This window comes from Rhinatrema bivittatum, chromosome 5 (genome assembly GCF_901001135.1).
Source record: "Rhinatrema bivittatum chromosome 5, aRhiBiv1.1, whole genome shotgun sequence".
Lineage (NCBI taxonomy): Eukaryota > Metazoa > Chordata > Amphibia > Gymnophiona > Rhinatrematidae > Rhinatrema > Rhinatrema bivittatum.
Window position 1 is genome coordinate 219,004,741 of NC_042619.1, and position 19,642 is coordinate 219,024,382.

Here is a 19,642-nt window from a genome sequence, read left to right on the forward strand (position 1 = left end):
GTGGTCAGTGGAAGGATTTTTGGTGGTTTCTGCAGTCTAGTCCCAAATTTAGCTGGTGGAAGTGTTTCAGTATGGACTTCTATGTAATCTTGGTGTTTTGTATTCCTACTGTTAACCTGTCATTGCCCGTCATTGATAGTAATACTGCCTATCTTACAGACTGTTCACAGGTCTTCGCGAATGGAAGACCAACCAAAACCCCGCACCGAAGAACTCTTTCGGCCTTATCACAAGAGACAAGGGACCCTGCAATTTTCCTTTGAGATGGTGCATAAGGAAGATGCTTCCCTACCCCAGGAAGAAGCTGCCCTTTCAGTCCACAATGGCACATGCCTCGAGTGCCCAGGCATAGAGGGCGAAGACGAGCAGGAAGCAAGAAGGCAGGATAGAGAGTCTGAAATGGATGTCATCTGGGTGTTACAGTTAAAGCAGACCACCATTTCTATAATAAGGGGAAGGGGTGACGAGCATTCTTGCGTGGCACCATGCCAGGACTGCCAGATGACAAGCTGTGAGGAAAAGAAGATGGTGGTAATCTCCGGAGAGCAGCTGCAGTTCAGTAAGCCATGCAACGTTTGCATTTGCTTTCTTAGATAGGGTTAGAAAAGCCTTGCAGTTTCTTTTTTTGTTTTTCATACTTTATTGGGCTCATAGGTGGAACCTAAATCTAGGAAAATGAATAGCAGGCCTATATTTAGGGGGCCCTAAATAAATAAATAAATAAATAAAGCAGAGCCCCCTAAATTTAGGCCCCTGAGTTAAATGTCTAACAGGCCGATACAGAAAGAAACTTGGGAGAGCGGGAGAGCGGGCGAGCGCCCGCTCTCCCGGTGCGCGATACAGTAAATAAAATTATGCTAATTAGGGCCCGCGGTAAAAGGAGACGATAGGGACACTAGCGCGTTCCTAGTGCCTCCTTTTTTACAGAAGCGGCGGCTGTCAGCCGGTTTGACAGCCGACGCTCAATTTTGCTGGTGTCTATTCTCAAACCCGCTGACAGCCACGGGTTCGGAAACCGGACGCCGGCAAAATTGAGCATCCGGTTTTCAACCCACGAGCCGCGGGCTGATTTTAAATTTTTTTATTTTAAATTATTTTTTACTTTTGGGACCTCCGACTTAATATCGCCATGATATTGTCAGAGGGTATACAGAAAAGCAGTTTTTACTGCTTTTCTGTACACTTTCCCGGTGCCGAGAGAAATTAACACCTACCTTTGGGTAGGCGCTGATTTCTGAAGGTAAAATGTGCGACTTGGCTGCACATTTTATTTTCTGAATAGCGCGGGAATAACTAATAGGGCCAACAGCATGCATTTGCATGTTACGGGCGCTATTAGTTTCAGGGGGGTTGGACGCGCGTTTTCGATGCGCTATTACCCCTTACTGAATAAGGGGTAAAGCTAGCGCATCGAAAACGCGCGTCCAACCACGGGCTAACAGTGCGCTCTTCTGGAGCGCACTGCACTGTATCAGCCTGTAAGTTAGGGACCTATCTTTAGCTGAACTTAGGGATCTTTTCAGCTGAAAATTCACGTAAATGTAGTCCCGCTATTCATTTGCCTAGATTTTGGCTCCTAAATTAGGTGCCTAGTTCTGAAAATCAGTGCTAAGCACCTAACTTTGTTTCCCTGCTCCAAATCCCTCCCCTTCCATAGCTCGCCACTTTTTATGTACCTAAATTAAGAATCCTAATGAAACTGGAATCCTAAATGTAGGCACTCTGCCAAGTCTGCCCTAGTAAATTTTCAAAAGGACCAATTTAGGAGACTAACGCCAAAACCCTTTGAAAATTGGTCCCTAGGAGTCTTAAATTTTAGGTTCCTAACTTTATGTAAATGTTCAGCTGAAAATGTTGGTACCTAAGTTTGGCTGCACTGAACTTAGGTTTCTAAAGTTAGGGGGTTCAGGGTTTTTTCAATATCAACCAATAAAGTTAACAAAAACTGTGACTCATACATGTCTCAGAAAATGTCCTTTTTCTTGCCTTTATGGACTGGCCCCTTCCCTCCAAATCACAGTGCTGACTTTGGTTTCCTTTCAGTACTTTTTAAGCAGCATTTCGCATCGAGGAGGACCATGCCTGCTTTTTACTACTTCAAAGCTTCGTTCTCCACTCTTCGTTCTCCACTCTTATGCCCTGAAAGTTGAGAATCTCATTAGACAGATTCACTTAGTACAGGAAGAATAAGTGGGATGGGCAGGGTTGTCCCTAGGGTAGGGGAAATTAGGATGAATGTCCCCAGTCCCCACACTTGCGGAAGAGGGGGGGGGGCACATTTCAGTGCTCCCTGATGCTTATCCTCTTTCAACGGGGTGCAATCCTCTCTCACCAGCAGAAGAGCAGCATTTCATGCCTGCATCTTCCTTCCCCTCTGCCAGCTTCAGTCTGAACGCATAGGGTCCTACAGCTTACTTTCCACTGGCACGATGAAAGAAGTACGACCCCTGAAACTTACTCACAGATGCAATAAGGTTGGAGCAGGGCTTCCCGAACCTGTTATGGTGACCCCATAGCTCGTCGGGTTTTCAGGATGCCCACAATGAATATGCGTGAGATACAATTTCACACGTAGGAGACTCAGCATATAGAAATTTATCCCATGTTTATTCATTGTGGATCTTCTGAAGACCAGACTGGTTGTGGGGGTCACCAGGACAATTTTGGGAGGCCCTGGATTAGAAAAAGGTTGCACTTGTAACCTATTTGCTGACCTTTATTTCTGCATATTTAATTGGACGAGCTACAATGACTTCATTCTTCTTTCAAGGAAACTTCCCTCTGCCCAGTCTCGGATTGTCAAAGGAATAGAAGTAATAGTTACTCCCCTAAATGATCACTTTTCTGAGATGTAATTGGACCCCCCACATTACATATCTTTTTTTGAGGGGGAAGGAGAAGAAACCATTAATTTAGAGTAGTCTTCCGAACTATATTAGTAAACGATAGTTGAATGAGACCCGTCGAACAGCCTTTTTGTTTTGGTTGTAGTCTTGATTGCCTAATGCTGTCACAATGTGCCAGATCCAGCCACGATGCTTCTGTGTTACAGCTGAGTCTGGTCATGGTGGGCTTAGCCTGATTCTCAAATTGGTGTCAGCTGCTGAAAATCGAAAGGTTTGCGACCTACGGAAACGACCTTTAGCGGAGTCGCTCTACAGATCGCACAGATGTTTGAAAGAGAAGGAGGAAACAGGTTGGTAACAAATGTCAAATTAAGCCTGGCGTTCCTTGGGGCCGATGCAATACAGTGAGCTCAGCTGAGCGCACTGTATAACCCACAGTTGGTCGCAGGTCGTATAGGCGCTAACTAATCCCCTTATGCAATAAGGGGATTAGAACCTCCACAAACCACGTCCAACGAGAAGTAAATCTAATAGCGCTCATCACATGCAAATGATTGAGGCTATTAGTCATGTGATTGAGGCTATTAGTCATTCACTTCCGATGGGGAAATAAAATGTGCATCTAGGACGCACATTTAGCAATCAGAAATTAACGCCTGCTTGGAGCTGAGTGCTCTTAAAACTAGTACAGAAAAGCAGAAAAAACTACTTTTCTGTACTGCTTCCTACTTAATATCATTGCAATATTAAGTATCATTGCAATATTAAGTAGGAGGAAAAACAAAACAAAATTAAAACAAAAAAGTTAAAACAAAACCCACCACCCGACAATAAATTAAAAAAAAAAAAAATCCACCAGCAGTCGGGTGCAGGAAACGGACGCTCAACTGACAAGCATCCGTTTCCTGAACCCCCTGGCTATGCGGCCATGCGGCGTTTAGGAAAACCTAACCTGCGGACGCGACCCCCTAATTTAAATATTGCGTGGTGCCCCCAAGGAGGGGTGCCTGGGGACGCATTAAGAAAGCGGGCGCCGACTGTTCAGTGCCCGCTTTCTGTGCATGTTTATTGCATCGGCCCCCTTGTCAGGCATGCAGTAAGAACCTTTTCTGTGCTGTGAAGAGACAAGTTCTTTCTTGTGTTCTTCTGCATGCTGTTTCGAACACTGACTGGGAAGGGCAATGGTCATGACATTGACAATGAAAGATGCCTAGCAAAAGTCGACGCTGTCAGTACAGGGAAACTCATGGGAGCTATGTAGTGTTGGTTTAGTTCTGCCACTCCTGCTTCTGCTCGGTGATTTCTTGATCACTGCCTTCTATTTATTTTTCATGGAGAGATGTTGATGCTCGAGGGAATGTTGTAATTTGAAAACGTACAATTTTCTGTGAAAGCTGGGTTCCAGAAGGAGCCGCAGTTTGTAGTCGCTGGCTGAAGAGTGTCATTTCAATGGCTGTGCAGAGGTAGGCAGAGGATATAAATGTATGAGGGGGCCTTTCCAGTTGCAAATGAACGTTCACATTGTCGGAGCACAACTGAGGTTGGTGCTGATTGTGTTGGAAGCTCAAAGGAGCAGGAGGAACCTGCAGAGTGAAAAAAAAAAGAAAAGAAAATATAGCATTTAGGGTGGCAGTTTTCATACTGTCCACTTCGGGTCAAAGTCTGTGGTATTTTTTACTAGAGGTATGCACAGACATTTGATTTTTTTTTCTTTTCATGTCATCAAATTGAAAAACCTAAAAAAAAACCCCCAAAAACTGAACAAACTAAAATAATATTGAGTTTGCATCCAAACCATCCCCTTCATATACTTCCAGGTTCTACCCCATTCCACCCACTCACACCCCTGGACCCTCTTACTGTACGGTTGAAAGTGTCTTCATGGGACAGGAGCGATCCCCAGTTGCTATCGGAAATAGCGCTGGTGGGCCAAAGCCAATGTTATTGTTAATTTTTGCTATACAAAATGGCTGAAAAATTAACAGTGGTGCCAGCCTTGGCCTTCCAGCACCATTTCCGATAGCGGCAGCAATGGACTGAAGAGAGCAACCGGGAATTGCTCCTGCCCTGTGAAGAAATTTTCAACTACAGGATAAGAGGGTCCTGGAATGGGGGAGACTGCAGGAGTTTTTAATTTTTGTCAGTGGTGACAGCACTCATTGAAAAAAAAAAAATGAAACAAATGAAAACGAACAAAATGTTGGGAGTTTTTTTGTTTCACTTTAAAAAAAATTGAAACGAAATGGAAAATGTTAATATTTTTCATTTCATTTCTAACAAATGTACATGCCTACTTTTTACCTGTGGACTTTGCACCAAGTTTCAAATGGAAAGTATATGCGTAGTAACCCTACCTTCCAAGGGGTTACCTTCCCAGCCCTGGGAGCATCAACGTAACTCTTCCAGGGTGGGGTATCATACAGTCTCTCAGTGCCACATGAGCTGGGGGACAGGACCTAAACCAGGCTGAAAACACTCTCACACAAAGACCAAAAATTCTAATGTCCAGTCTTCACTAGTGCTCCAAATATTAAAACATTTATTTTAAGAAACACAAAAAAAAACTGGAGTAGGAAAAACATCTGGTTCAAATCACAGTCCATTTCTATAGTCACTTTACTTGCCATCTTGGTCAGATCATTAAAAATCATAGTCCAATATCTTCCACGTCTCAGCTGTTAAACGTTTATTCTTCTTCATTATTCCCTGGAGCCACCGCAGCGCAGGCTCACTTTCCCCCAGTTTCTCGCCACAGCTTCTCCTCAAATGCAGTTTCTCTCACTTTTCCCACCCCAAAGTCTCTTTACAAGGCCTCTCCTCTCTAGAACCCTTGGGGGGTCCTTGGTATATCTCTTCCCTTCTCAGATCAGTTCTCACACACCAAAAGAAGTTCAATCTTCAGTCCTTGCACACCAGGAGCAGCTCCAGAACAGTGCATCCTCTTCCCTTGGGCAAATGCCGGTCCCAAGATTTGCAGTGAAAAAACCAACATGGCATTTCTTCCCCAGATCCAGCTGCCCCTCCCCCCTCCAGTTCCTATCTCCAAACCCCAAACTCCAAACTCCAAACTTCTCTCACTCTGGAACACAACTTCTGCATGATCTCTCTCCCTTTTCCAAAAGCTGACGGGAACTTTCAGATGGTTCTCCTTTCTCTCTCTCCACGTGCATGCCTTACTTCCAGGGCTCCACTGGGGATGGTACCGTAAGTCTCTACTCCCAAACTCCCCGGCTTGGCTCCCCAAGAATCTCACAGTCTCCAGAGACTCCTTCCTTATTCGACCAGTGCTTTCCCAAGGGCAAACACTAGTTTTTATACCACCCCCAACTTTACCCTGCTGTTGGGTCAGAGTCATTCTGCTACTCGTGCTACTGACGCACTCCTACTGGGGCTGCCCTTGCTCCCACACTCTGGAATTTTACCAGTGTCAACACATTTGACCTCCTGTAATACACCCTCCCAGAAGGCAAGGCCTACCAAATACTCCTCCCACACTAGCCATTCCCCTGTCCTTGCCTAGGCCACAACTTCCTCCATTGTAAAGTTTAGCAATGCACTTTTCACATCTCTCAGTAAACAACCTAAACCCTTTGAAATCATATCCCCTCTAGATTCCAGAGCTAGTGCGCCATCTAGTGACCCTATAGGGTTACACGTACTTTTCCTTTCAAACTTGCTGTGGGTACAAAGCACACAGACTTTTCAGCCTGCTTTGTGTGCGAGTAGATTTTGTAAGAAAAATATGCATAGACGTGAACATGCAAACTCTGTGCATTATTTTCTTATCCCATCCAATACATGCGCTCAGGAGCGCCTTCCCTAGCTGTGGATCTCCACGAGTACTTTTCTTCATATTGAGGAAGGGCAATATTTACACAGCTCTGGGTGAATCACTATTTATCCAAGTATCACTATTTATCCAAGTAAAACAATGGCTTTGAAAATTGTTGTTTCATACATCATAAGAAAACAGTAAGCATTACGTTTTTTTGCAGAGCAGGAGGAAACTATCAGCCCCTCTGTAAGGGTAGGAAGATACTATGTATAAAAGCTGATGCCCACTGCTTTCACCAGTCACAGCTCAGGGTACGCTTTCCAGGCCCAAGGCATTTTTGGGGGGCAGATATAACCCATGAGACGCTGGGAATGCTGCTGGAGCCTCAGCTGGGATACGTCACCATGAAACTCCAGGGCAAACTCAAAGACTCTCCAGCTATGAGAGCTGCCTCCACTGTGACCAAGCAAAGCCCAACCACAACCCAGTAAACCTAATGTCCAGGATACAGTAGGGCATTTGGTGAGTCCAAAGAGGATTTGTTTCAGATCGTACTAAATTACAAGGCCGTACCAAGCAAGCTGAAGAAAAATACAGGACATTAAGCTCTTATAGTATCACACTAGGCTTCCACCTCTTCATTCGTGCTTGACCTCTTGTCATTCGAATAAAACTTATGAGCATGAGAAGACCTGTGTGACATTATTGTATGTGATGTTTGATTTCCTTTTCAAAGACACTTACTGGGAAGCATTTCAGAGCTGAGAAAATGATTGAATTATTTGCCATGTTTCCCTCTTTCCCCTCAAGCTTCCATGACAATATATTACTACAAGAGCACCGATATATCAAGAAAGTATTCCGGAATACCCGTGACACTTAACTTCACCAAAACCAATTGCTATCTGGCATGCCAGGAAGAAAAAGGGAAGGTTGTGCTTGTGGTTGAGGTACAGTATGCTTGCTGTGCTGATATTTGTTACAGCTGCTGGTTGAGGGGCTAAAATAAGAAGGAGCCAGTTCTAGAGAGGGGTTCCCAGGTCTCACAAGGCCTTGTCCTATTACCCATAGAAAGAACCGGTGAAACCTAGAAACAAAGAGGCCAATATCCAAAGGACATATTTAATGATTTGGGTACATTAGGAACTTCAGGAATGTGAGGCTGTATTTTATTTTGTTTAAGCTCATTTTCTATGTAATTCTGTTCTTATGTTTTATGTTGTTGGTCTTTTATTCTATGTTTTTATCTCATTTTATATTGCTACATTCTGTTTTTTTTTTCTTTATTTTTTGCTATTTTAAGTTCACATTTTTATTTTAATATTTTTTCATTCACCATTTTTATCTCTGGAAAATCAGTCTATTAAATAAATAAAATTACAATTATACTAAGTGCCTGACCTATTGAGAGGGTCCCTAAATTTTGGAGAACTTTCAGTCAAAATTAGGCGCTTCCATTTTAGGCTGAGAATTCATGTAACTTAGGTTTCTGAAATGAAGGCACCTAATTCTGGGCCTTCTATTCACTTCCCTGAATGTAGGCACTTAAGTTAGGGGTCTAGTGCAGGAGATTAGCACTGAGCATTGAACTGTCTTTCCATTCCCTGGCCGTGCACACTTTTTGGGTACCTGGACTTAAGTGCTCGGCCCTAGTCGATTTTCCAAGTGCTAAAATTAGATTCCTAACTCTCCAAGGCCTAGATTCATCATTATGCTATAAATATAAATATAGCGGTGAAAAAAGGGGCAGGGGGACGAAAGGGTGCAGCTGGCTGCATCATGGCAATGTGGTTTCACCCACCGCACAACATCCCCCCCCCCCTCATATCACCACTGCAAAAGATGGTACTATTTCCTGAGCTACCACCGGCAATGATGTGCAAACATTATCGCCTGCAGCAATGCTGCCACCTCATTAGCCTTAACCCCACCCAAACTCCTCCCAAACTCCACCCCTTCCCTTACTTTAAATGTTACCGCCACGATGTGCCCATTATTTCGTGCGTTAGGGCGTTATCACATTTTAAAGAATGGCCCTGCAAGTTAGCTCAGTTCTAGTACAGAACGTTTCGCCTACATCGCTCCCATGAAGATCTCAGCCGTAAAAACAGCAGCCTCGACCAGATTTCTGTGAGTGGTAGGTGACCCCTACTACACTGGGGCTTCCCGAACCTGTCCTGGTGACTCCCACAGCCAGTCAGGCTTTGAGGATATCCTCCATGATTATATGTTAGATAAATTTGCATAGAATAGCTCTTTCATATATGCAATTATATCTCATGTATAGCCATGGTGGCCATTCTGAAAACTCGGCTAGCTGTGAGGTCAGCAGAGCACGTATGGGATGCCCTTTGATGTTACATCTCAGACACACTTGGACGTGCTGGAGAGTTGCAAATTTATAACTGTTAATTCTTTTTTTCCTCTTTCGCTGTTTTAGGACCTCAGCTCTGCGGAGCTGAAGAAAATATACCGCAATGATCAAAACTGGAGATTTGTATTTTACATGCAAGAGATGCCAGATGGAAGCCTGGAGTTTGAATCGGCCAAGTATAACACGTGGTACATATGCAGCCAGTACGAAGCGGGCAGTGCCACCATGAGCAACAACCTGGACAGCAGCGGCAACTTCCTCTTCACCATCTCCTCACAAGTTGTTTAAAGTCTGAGTCCCCTGGGAGTGGGAAGGTCTTATATTCTCCCAGATGTTGCCTGAGCAGGTGACCTTAGCAGCCCCCTATGCTTGCATTTTTTATACATTAATTAGCCTACTAAATGTATTATGGGGCAGATTTTAGAAAAGTATGCCGGATTTTTAAAGATACGTGCGTAGCCGCGTGTATCTTTCAAAATCCGGGGTCGGCGCGCGCAAGGCTGAGCAAAATCGGCAGCCTGCGCGCGCCAAGCTGTGCAGCCTGCCTCCGTTCCCTCCGAGGCCGCTCCGAAATCGGAGCGGCCTCGGAGGGACCTTTTTTTTTGTCCCCCCCCCCCACCTTTCCCTCCCTTCCCCTATCTAACCCACTCCCCAGCCCTAACTAAATCCTCCTTCCCTACCTTATTTCATTGAGTTATAACTTGCGTGCATCGGCGGCTCCCTGCCCCGGCACAGGCCGCTGTGCCGGAGCACTCGGCCTCGCCCCGGACCGCCATCACGCCTCTGGACACGCCCCGCTGCCCCCGACATGCCCCAGCACGCCCCCCAAGCAAAGCCCCAGGACTTACGCGCGTCCCGGGGCTTGGCGCGTGCCGGCAGCCTATGCAAAATAGGCGCGCTGACGCGCAAGTGCCCTGCACGCGTGAATCCGGCAGGATTTACGCGTGCAGGGCTTTTAAAATCTACCCCTATGTGTATTCAGCTACTTGTTCTTGTTTGATGGTTTTTGGTTTGGCGGGTTCATTCTGCTATCCTAACTAGGCTGAGGCCCCCTGAGCAAACGTTCATAGCTTCCCAGGAAGATTTCCTCCCTTTTGTCCCCCCTCCTATCAGTACGGATGTGCATTTGTTTTATTGATTTAGGCCTAGATTAATCAACATGGTAATTTAGAGTTACCACAGCAAGAGAGAGAGAGAGTGAGTTATAAGGCTCTCATGGTAGTCAACTATTTATACCACTATAGGAGGGTCATCTAGTAACTCAAGATGAGGTTTTGGTGGTGGACTAGGGTTTTGGGGCTAGTTTTACATGCAGTCAGACATATGAACAGCACAGTACACATCAGTGAACATTTGATGTGATTTGGAATGAGGAAAGTCACACAAAGATGAGATTTCTACAATGTTCTCTCGCCCTAGCTTGATGCATCTCTACCTGAGTACTATCAAGCTAGGACGAGAGAAAATTGTAGAAATCTAATTTTTGCGTATCTTTCCTCCTTCCAAATCACATCCAGTCTTCACTGATGTGTGCTATGCTGTTCATATGTCTGGCCCCCAAACCCTAATCCACCACCAAAACCTCACCTCGAGTTACTAGATGATCCTCCTATAGTATATGGATGACAATTATGTGTGCCATCCCAGCGGCTCTCTCTCCCTCTCCTTCCCCCCTCCTCCTTGCCTGAAATGGAATTCGCGATAACGCACGCTGTGTTAAAGCCCCTCATTTTCATAGACCCCGCCCAAAATTCTCCTCTTTGAATAAAATTTGCATTTGCATCACGTGACACGATAAATAATGCATGCGTTATTGCAGGCTTTAGTGCCCTAACGCCCCTGATAACAGCCTAATGCATTTTGATGAATGACCCTGCTAATGTGCACTAAATCAAAGCAGTGTGCATTAAATCAATTTGAATGCATTATTTTGATTTAGTGCACACTAAAATAAAACAAAAATTACGTGAAAATGAAAAAATAACAACAACAAAAAAATGGAAAAATCCCAAACTGAAAAACAGTATGAATTCTAACCCAGCCAGATTGCAGCAACAGCTGTCCATAGGAGAGGCTCTAGAGCTAACCAGCAGGTGCTGCAGTTGCACAATGGCTGGCGCTCCCTTCCTTCCTTCTTCCCTGTAAATGCTGGCTCTGTGGATTCCCGGCAGATAATCTAACCTTGGGTCTCCCACACAACAGCGGAGAACTCTTCCTAAGCGCTGTCAGCCCAGTTGGTTCTTTTTAACTCATTTTATTATCTTCCCAGTCAGAATAGTTAAAAAGAAGCTGTTGCACATTCTGAAGTTAGTTCAAAACGCTGCAGTTAGGGGCCATTACAAGTTTCAGAATTAACAAAAGTATTGCACTGAGGATGCAGGACTTGCATTTGGTTGTCCCAATACAGCAACGAGTGCAGTTTAAAATCTTAACTGTTGTTGAGAAGACCTTGTACAGTGAAAATCCATCCTGCCTTGGTAATTTATTAGAGCGACATACAGCAGTGCGTACATTACGTTCCCTAGGGCTGCATCAACTTTCCATTCCCTCGCCGTGAAACGCCATCCCTGGGCCTATATGTGGAATGCATTGCCTTGTATGCCGACGGGTGAGACGGACTATCTGGGGGTTGTTTTGTTTTTGGAAAACGCTAAAAGCTATTCTCATTATGCAAGGATACAGCTGAATTACAGATTTTTTAATGGTGCTAATTTGTGAAAGTATTTTATTTCTGTTTTATGTGTGATTTTATGTGATTATGAATGTGATTGTGGAATCCACACTGGACAAAATCTTTTTGGAAGCAGCAGAATATAAGAAATTTGTAAAATGATAAAATATTTGAAAAATGAAAAAGGGTATGTGAAAGAGAGAGACCTTAATTTCTGTATAATATCTGAAACCTTGAGACATTGTGTTTTATCTCCAACAAGGTACATTCTCTTTCCACGTATTTGGGAAAAGAAGCAGCTGAAATTCGTGCTGCCCCGTCAAGAGTTCACTAAACGGAGCTGAACTTTCAAAGGAGGGATTGTCCAGCAATGGGAGGCCCAAGGAGATGGGAGCTAGAGGTGAACAATAGGAGGGTTCTTTTCCTCAAAAGCGACAGGGTTGCGAGGAGGCGGTACAAAAGATGGATCTGCGAATCACAGGGAGGAGTCTAAGATTGGCAGATGGAGTTCTAGCTGGTACAGAAGGGGGTATGGATCTGGGGTAGGGTGGAGGATTGTCGAGCTGGGACTCAGGAGGGACCATAGGGAGTGGTACCTGCCCTGGGGTTCCTGTTGTGGATCAGTGGAAAGGGTAACCACGGGGAATTTATGACCCATCTAAACCAAGACGGGAGGATTTGTCTTTTGCCAACTGAGCCAGTCTGTGAGTATTTTGTGAATCTTCAAGACAAACCCCGCTTGTTGCGGTCCCGACCGCTTCCCCTCTGAAAGGGCTCAGAACTGCCTACCTCCGCACCAGCAACCGCAGGTTCCCGCATGGCCCAGGTGCCGGAGCTCTCCCTGCTCGCCCATCTTCCACGTGGTGGACGCCATTGCTGACTCGTCCTTCACCGGCCTCGCGCGCGCGGACGCCCATCTTGAGCGTCCTGCTCCCGGAAGCCTGGCTCCGCCTACTCTGATGAGCTCACGCCCAGCTCCCAATATAACCGGCGCCCAGCCGTTACTCAAGCGCCTTGCAACGAGGTTCCCAACTGCTTAGTTGTTGCCAGTTGCACTTCCTGATCGTCTCTCCTCGTTCTGAAGACCCCAGTTTGCCTCTGACTACGCTTCTGCCTGCTGCCCGCCAAGACTCCGGTTTGCCTCTGACTACGCTTCTGCCTGCTGCCCGCCAAGACTCCGGTCTGCCTCTGACTACGCCTCTGCCTGCCAGCCTGCCAAGACTCCGGTTTGCCTCTGACTACGCCTCTGCCTGCCAGCCTGCCAAGACTCCGGTTTGCCTCTGACTACGCTTCTGCTTGCTGCCCGCCAAGACTCCGGTTTGCCTCTAACTACGCTTCTGCCTGCTGCCCGCCAAGACTCCGGTTTGCCTCTAACTACGCTTCTGCTTGCTGCCCGCCAAGACTCCGGTTTGCCTCTGACTACGCTTCTGCCTGCTGCCCGCCAAGACTCCGGTCTGCCTCTGACTACGCTTCTGCCCGCTGCCCGCCAAGACCCCGGTTTGCCTCTAACTACGCTTCTGCCCGCTGCCCGCCAAGACCCCGGTTTACCTCCGACTACGCCTCTGCCTGCGGCCCGCCCAGACTCCGGTTGGCCTCCGACTACGCCTCTGCCTGCGGCCCGCCCAGACTCCGGTTGGCCTCTGACTACGTCTCTGCCTGCTGCCCCGCCTAGACCCCGGCTTGCCTCGTACCACTCTCCAGCCTGCCAGCCCTTTAACCAGGCTGCCCGGGTCGCAATCCATTTCGGGCCTTTCTTCAGTGACTCTCAGACTTTCCTGGTAGGCTTCCGGGCTGTTACTGGACTTTTATCTCTACTTCTCACTGCAGCTCCTAAGTCCCAAGGGCTTGGGCCCCTACGGGCTCCTCCCGGGGGGGTCCCGGGCTCCGGGTGAAACCTAGCCTGCTACTGTCTCCGCCTCCCGGCCTGCCCAGCCATTGGTAGGCCGGCCCAAGGGTCCACCTTCTACCTTCCGACCTGCCTAAACCAGAACACCGCTATTCATCTTTCCTTTCGGCTAAGCAAAAGCCTGTGGGAAATGTAGCACTAACAGTCAGGCCGATGCAATATGGATGCGCTAAAAACGTGTATCCGAACCGGGCGCACGTTTTTTTTTTAACGCGTGCACACAATCCCATCTCCTGGGTGCCTGATGCAATAAGCAAATGAGTTGCCGTACTAAAAAGGACGTGCTAGGGATAAATTGTGCATGCCTAGCGTGTCCATCACATTGGGCACCAGGAGACACAGCCGTGCGCGGGTTAGGAAAACGGATGCTAAATTTACGAGCATCCATTTTTTCCCACAGCAGCTATTGTACCGGCACGATACTAAGTTAGGAAGAGCCACAGAAAAGCATTTTTTTTTGTTTTTTTTTTAAAGTTGAGCCCTTGACGTGTGGGAAGACTTTGCGCCTGCTCCAGGGCAGGCATAAAATTTTATGGGTTAAAAAGTGCGCTTAGGGGTAGATTTTCAAAGGCTTACGCACGTAACCCCGAAAACCTGCCCCTGCGCGCGCCGGGCCTATTTTGCATAGGCTCGGCGGCGCACGCAAGCCCCGGGATGTGCGTATGTCCCCGGACTTTGAAAAAGGGGCGGGAAGGGGCGGGGTCAGGGGCGTGTCACTGATCTGGGGCGGTCCCAAGTCCTCCAGCACAAAGGCTGTGCTGGAGGTTCACGCGCCGGCAGCTGGCCGGCGCGCGCAAGATACACCTGCAAGAAGCAGGCGTAAAAAATAAAATAAGGTAGGGGGGGATTTATGTAGGGCTGGGGGGGGGTGGATTAGATAGGGGAAGGGAGGGGAAGGTGGGGGGGGAGTGAAAGAAAAGTTCCCTCCAAGGCCGCTCCGATTTCGGAGCGGCCTTGGAGGGAACGGGGAAAGCCATCGGGGCTCCCCTAGGGCTCGACACGTGCAAAGTGCACAAGTGTGCACCCCCTTGCGTACGCCGACCCCGGATTTTATAACAAGCGCACGGCAGCGCACGCTTGTTATAAAATCGGGTGTACATTTGTGTGCGCCGGGTAGTGCGCACAAATGTACCCCACGCGCATAGGATTAAAAATCTGCCCCTTAGGGCGCACAGTTACTTTTTCACATTGTGGAGTAATAGCTAATAGCCTCATCTACATGGCATTTACATGTAATGAGCGCTATTAGCTATGCCTTTGTTTGGACGCGCCGTTTGGACGTGCCTTTTGGACGCGTTGATCCCCTTATTGCATGGGAATTATGGACGCCCATCCAAAACGTGCATCCAACCACTCATTAAGCTGTGCGCTAAGTTGGGCACGCTTTATTGCATCGGCCCCAGTGAGTGAGAAGACTGGCGTTGAATGAGGGCTGTATCTACATTATCGATGGGGAGATAACGTTTGAAAGAACTGAATGCTTTTTCTCTTTTCCTGATTGTTGTATTTTTGGGACTCCATTTTGTATATTCTGAAACTGTGTCATGACGTCAATAAATTTTTCTGGTTTGGAACACATTTTACTGGACTGGACTGTTGCTGCTGATAGTGTAACCCAGTGGCCTTGAAGTATTCCTGACCCCATCCCACAAATGACCTGGTTTGTAATTACATTTCTAATGTGCTGTAACCCGCTCTGAGTGAATCTCAGATTCAAATATGAGAGAAATAAATCAAAGTAATAAATCAACAGAACCTGCATTCCCCCACCCTGTGCGAGTGGTGCAGTGCTCCTCCGGGCTGGGAAGGTGACCCCCTCCCCCAGGGGAAGGGTTACAAATATAACTGATATCATAGAAAACTTGCACTAGCATTTACCATATCTATTAATGAGATTAATATTTCAACTATTGTGAGATATTTTTCCCCTCGAGGAATATCCGGGGCTCCAGCTTTGGAGCTCAGAGCCAGCTCCAAGACCTGGAGCTGGAGTGGAGCTGGCCAGTTTTTTTTTTAATTTTAGGTGTGCTCCAGCGCTGGAGCCGGAATGGAAGTGGAATCAGAATGGAGCAGGGATCCGGAGCCTGGAGCTGAGGATCTGCAGTGACTCCACTCTCTGCTACCTTAGTTTTGGTTGTTGCCCTTTGTGCAGCTGGTGAAAATAATAACTCAATGCCAGTTCCAGCCTAATGAGTTCATACGTCTGTAAGTATTGATGACCTCTCTGGTCCCATCCTGAAGACGAGAGCACACATCTTCTCCCTTGCACAATGAGCTGGAGGCGTACGATGCGAAGAAGCAGGATCCTCTCCATGCCTGCCCTTCAGTTTTTTGGAAAACATGCACAGATCCGCTGCCTTTATTGACAACTGTCTCGTTTCTTCTGCGTACTAGCAACATCTGCAAGAAGTGAAAGACTCTTCCCAAAGCAGAGATCTAATCACTGATCACAGAATAAGACCGAGTTCTGCAAATGTTGAGACAATCATTTTGATAAATCATGACCTATCTTTGAGTGTGCAATGAACAGGGGGATATTAGGAACAAGCAGTTCATCAAGGGACAAAGAAATGGAAACAAATCTGTATTTAAGAGGTTTTTTCCTAGTATGCAATTAGTATCATACAAATGTGGTTTCTGTGCCCATTCATTGCTTAAACAAGATCACTTCTCTAGCCCCGTTTCTTATGTCCCAGTTGTTGACTTGTTAGATATGAAAATAAAAGAATTCAGGTTTAATAAACAGTTTTTACATATCACCTTTTTTTTCATTCAAATGCACAATTATCTTGGAATATATGAGGACTGATATTCAGAAAAAGCTGCGCCCCTGAATTTAGACCTCTAAATTAGGTGCCTAAGTTTTCTCCTGAAAATTCACATAATTTTATGCTCCTAAATTAGGTGACTAGTTCTTAAAATCAGTGCTAAGCTCCTAACTTTGTTTCCCCGCCCTAACTCCACCCCCATAGCCACCCACCTTTTAGGACCCTAAATTTAGGGGGCTAATGAAACTAGGAGCCTACATTTAGGAACGCAGCCCTTGTAAATTTTCAAAAGGGACAATTTAGGAGCCTAACTCCAAAACTTAGGAGCCTAAAACCTTTGAAAATTGGCCCCTTAGTGTCCAGTAACATTAGTTAGAAAATGTTAGTAAGCTTATTACAATACCATACTTTCTTTTATGTGGCTCCAGAGGTGGAGCCTGATGAAAAAAAAAAAATCTTCAGGAGCTGGTGCAGCAGTTTGGTAACTTCTCCGGAGCTGGAGCTGGAGCTAGACTCCTGGAGCCATTCCGGAACAGGAGCTGGCAAAGCCGGAGCACAGCCGGTCCTACTGCCCTCCTGTGAAATTCTGTATGGAAAAGAAGGCTCTCACTTTCCTAAATCCCAGTCTTCTTATTCAAGTCAATGCTGCACAATAACAATTGCTGTCCCTGAAGTAGAATTGCACGTGCTCTGCCAAGTCCTTCTTGCAGCACTGTTAAAATGCTAAAAAAAACTTAACAAGGAAAGGGCACGCTCTATGTCCTAAAATGTCGTCATCGCGTTGTCTTCCGCAGCAAAGGAGGGGTTTGTTTCTCCTGCGCAGTTGTTGACAATAAAATCGTAAGCCTCCTTCTCTGAGTGCTGTGACACAATCTCGTCTTCCATCTTCCTTTTTCTGTAATGCATATGAGAAGGGAACTGTTAGCAGGCTGGACACAGAGGGGCTCTACAGGACACAAGTCACGCAGCAAAAACGAGTCTTATAACCAGCACTGTGGCTTTTCACTTGAGTGGTTAAGATGCACTTCCTTATTTCATGATACGTTGTTACTGCCTACGAAACGTACCAAAAAATTCTGGAACTGATACCATTTGGTAGGACCATCCCGTTGTCTCTGGAAAGCATCTCCCTGAATTTTATATTCCAATGCAGTGAGTGGAAGGGATGGGGGTGGTCACTTCAGGGATTAATAAACACCAGCATAACCCATGACTACTATCACCTGCATTTCCTGAGAATCTATGGGAGCTCATTTTTGTTTAAAACAAACAAAAGAGGGAATGATTTGATTGCTGAAGCCAGGCCGGTAAGTGCTGGGGATGCTGTGGGGGCAACACTCAGAGCTGCTGGGAAGGCGGGAGCCTTGACCACCATGCAACAGTGACCCCCCCTACTGGGCTGGGTTCTGGAGAGAGCCGTGGTCTGCCTCTCAGCCAGAGAGCTGTTGCTGCAATGCTTGGGCTGGATAGGCGAGGGAGTATAGAGAGGCTAAATCTCCATTCCCCGCCCCACCCAAGTATCTGCAAATGATGGCTCAAGCCTTCGTCTGAGCTGGAAACCCAAAGGGGTAGGAGTAGGGTTGCCAATTGGCTCCAGAGTCAGGGCCGGCGCAACCCACTGTGAGAGCCATGCCCTTGCACAAGGCGGCAGCCTGAGGGCTGCCACCAAGCTGAAGGAGCTGCTGGCGCCGCCACAAGGAGGAGAATCCACAAGGCCCCGCAACGAAGAGGAGGGATTGGCAGGGCCGCATGGCGGTTCACCTGAAGAAAATGAAGAGCTGCAAGGCCGTGGTGAAGAAGAAGAAGAGCCGTAAGGCCGCATGGCGGTTCGCAACCCGCCACCCGGCAAAGATGCGAAAGTTGCAGGTCCCCGTGGCGGGTTGTGAACCACCATGCGGCAAAGATGAGAAAGTGGCAGGGCCGCACAGAAGAAGAGTGTGTGTGATTGTCTGAGCATGAGTGTGTGAGAGGAGGCGTGTGTGTGTCTGAGCAGGTGTGTGAAAGAGGGAGCGCGTGTGTGTGTGTGTATGTGTGTGTGTGAGGGAGCACTGAGACAGATGTAAGCTCTAGGGATAATGGTTCTAGGTGACCAGAAGGAAAAAAAAGCCACGAGGTAGTTCACAATCTGCCTCTCAGCAGAAGTGGAGGGCCAGGGCTGCTGGGAGAGGCCTTAGTGTAAGCATATGTGTCTGTGTGTGGGTATCTCAGCATGTGTGTGTGAGAGGAGGCATGTGTGTGTGTCTGAGCATGTGTGTGTGTGTGTGAGGGAGCACTAAGACAGATGCAAGCTCTAGGGATGATGGAATGAGAGGTCTAAAATAGAAAAACATTTTTGAGAAGTAAATTCTTCAGTTTATATTAGGAAAAGCTGAGGTATTGAAGCATAGGGTGTTCTTGTCATTTGTGTGTCTGAACATATGTGTGTGTGTCTGAGCATGTATATGTGAGAAAGAAAGGGATCTTGTGTGTGTGTGTTTATGTGTATGTAGAGGGAACGTGTGTGAACATATATATGTAGGAGGGAGCATGTGTGTGAGTCTGAGAATGTGTGAGAGAGAGGGAGCATGTGCATGTGAGCATGTGTATGTAAGAGGGAGCATGTGCACGTATGAGAGAGAAGCATATGTATGTGTATGATTAGATATATATCTAAGAGAGAGAGAGGAGAAAGTTTATGCATCCTTCTCTCACTAATCCACTACACTGTCAGAGTGAATGAAATTCAAAAGGTTCCAGGTATGGATAGGGTAAATTATTTTATCCTTATTAGTTTTAATTTTTGGATGCTTTTTGATGTGTCTGCTGTTTTGAAATATTTTATTGGTGTTTGAGAAATTTAAAACAAATTGTTTAGGAGTTTTTAATTAATGGATCTTCCATTCATCAGCTGTTTTGAAATATTCTTTTTATTAGTAATTTTATACTATTATGATTACTGTATTTATTATATTTCTTGATTTTGTTTAATGTCTGTGGATGGGTGATTTCTGTTTTTCCATTTTTGTACTGCATAGAGACTGACTTGTTGCAGTTTTCCTATTCAGTTTTTGCCTGCATGTTTCTATTTATACTTTATGGTCTCTTTATTCTGTATTTGGTGAAGGTCTGCCTGTGTTCTGCTTGTGCGACTGAGAAAAGGTATTCTGCTAGCGTGTAGAAATCTATAACAGCTTGGTTTCTTCTGTTTTAGGGCCTGGTGTAATATTTTCAGTGTTGCCTTTTCATAGGTAGGGTTGTTATTTTTTTAAGTTCTGGCAGTTAGTGCAGTTTTAGTGTGGGAGGTTTATTATATTTTAATTGTA

The 19,642-nt window shown here is 46.2% G+C and overlaps 1 protein-coding gene across 2 annotated transcripts in view; it reads right to left on the reverse strand.

The window, feature by feature from the left end:
• Window positions 1-16,140: 16,140 nt before the first annotated feature.
• The window catches only part of ACE2 (angiotensin I converting enzyme 2), a 77,948-nt gene continuing 74,446 nt past the window's right edge, over window positions 16,141-19,642 (reverse strand). For both annotated transcript variants that reach the window (XM_029603226.1, XM_029603227.1), the window contains exon 18: window positions 16,141-17,235. In XM_029603226.1, the coding sequence (XP_029459086.1) occupies window positions 17,103-17,235 (133 nt within the window). In that variant the 3' untranslated portion in view covers window positions 16,141-17,102. The remainder of the gene's footprint in view (window positions 17,236-19,642) is intronic.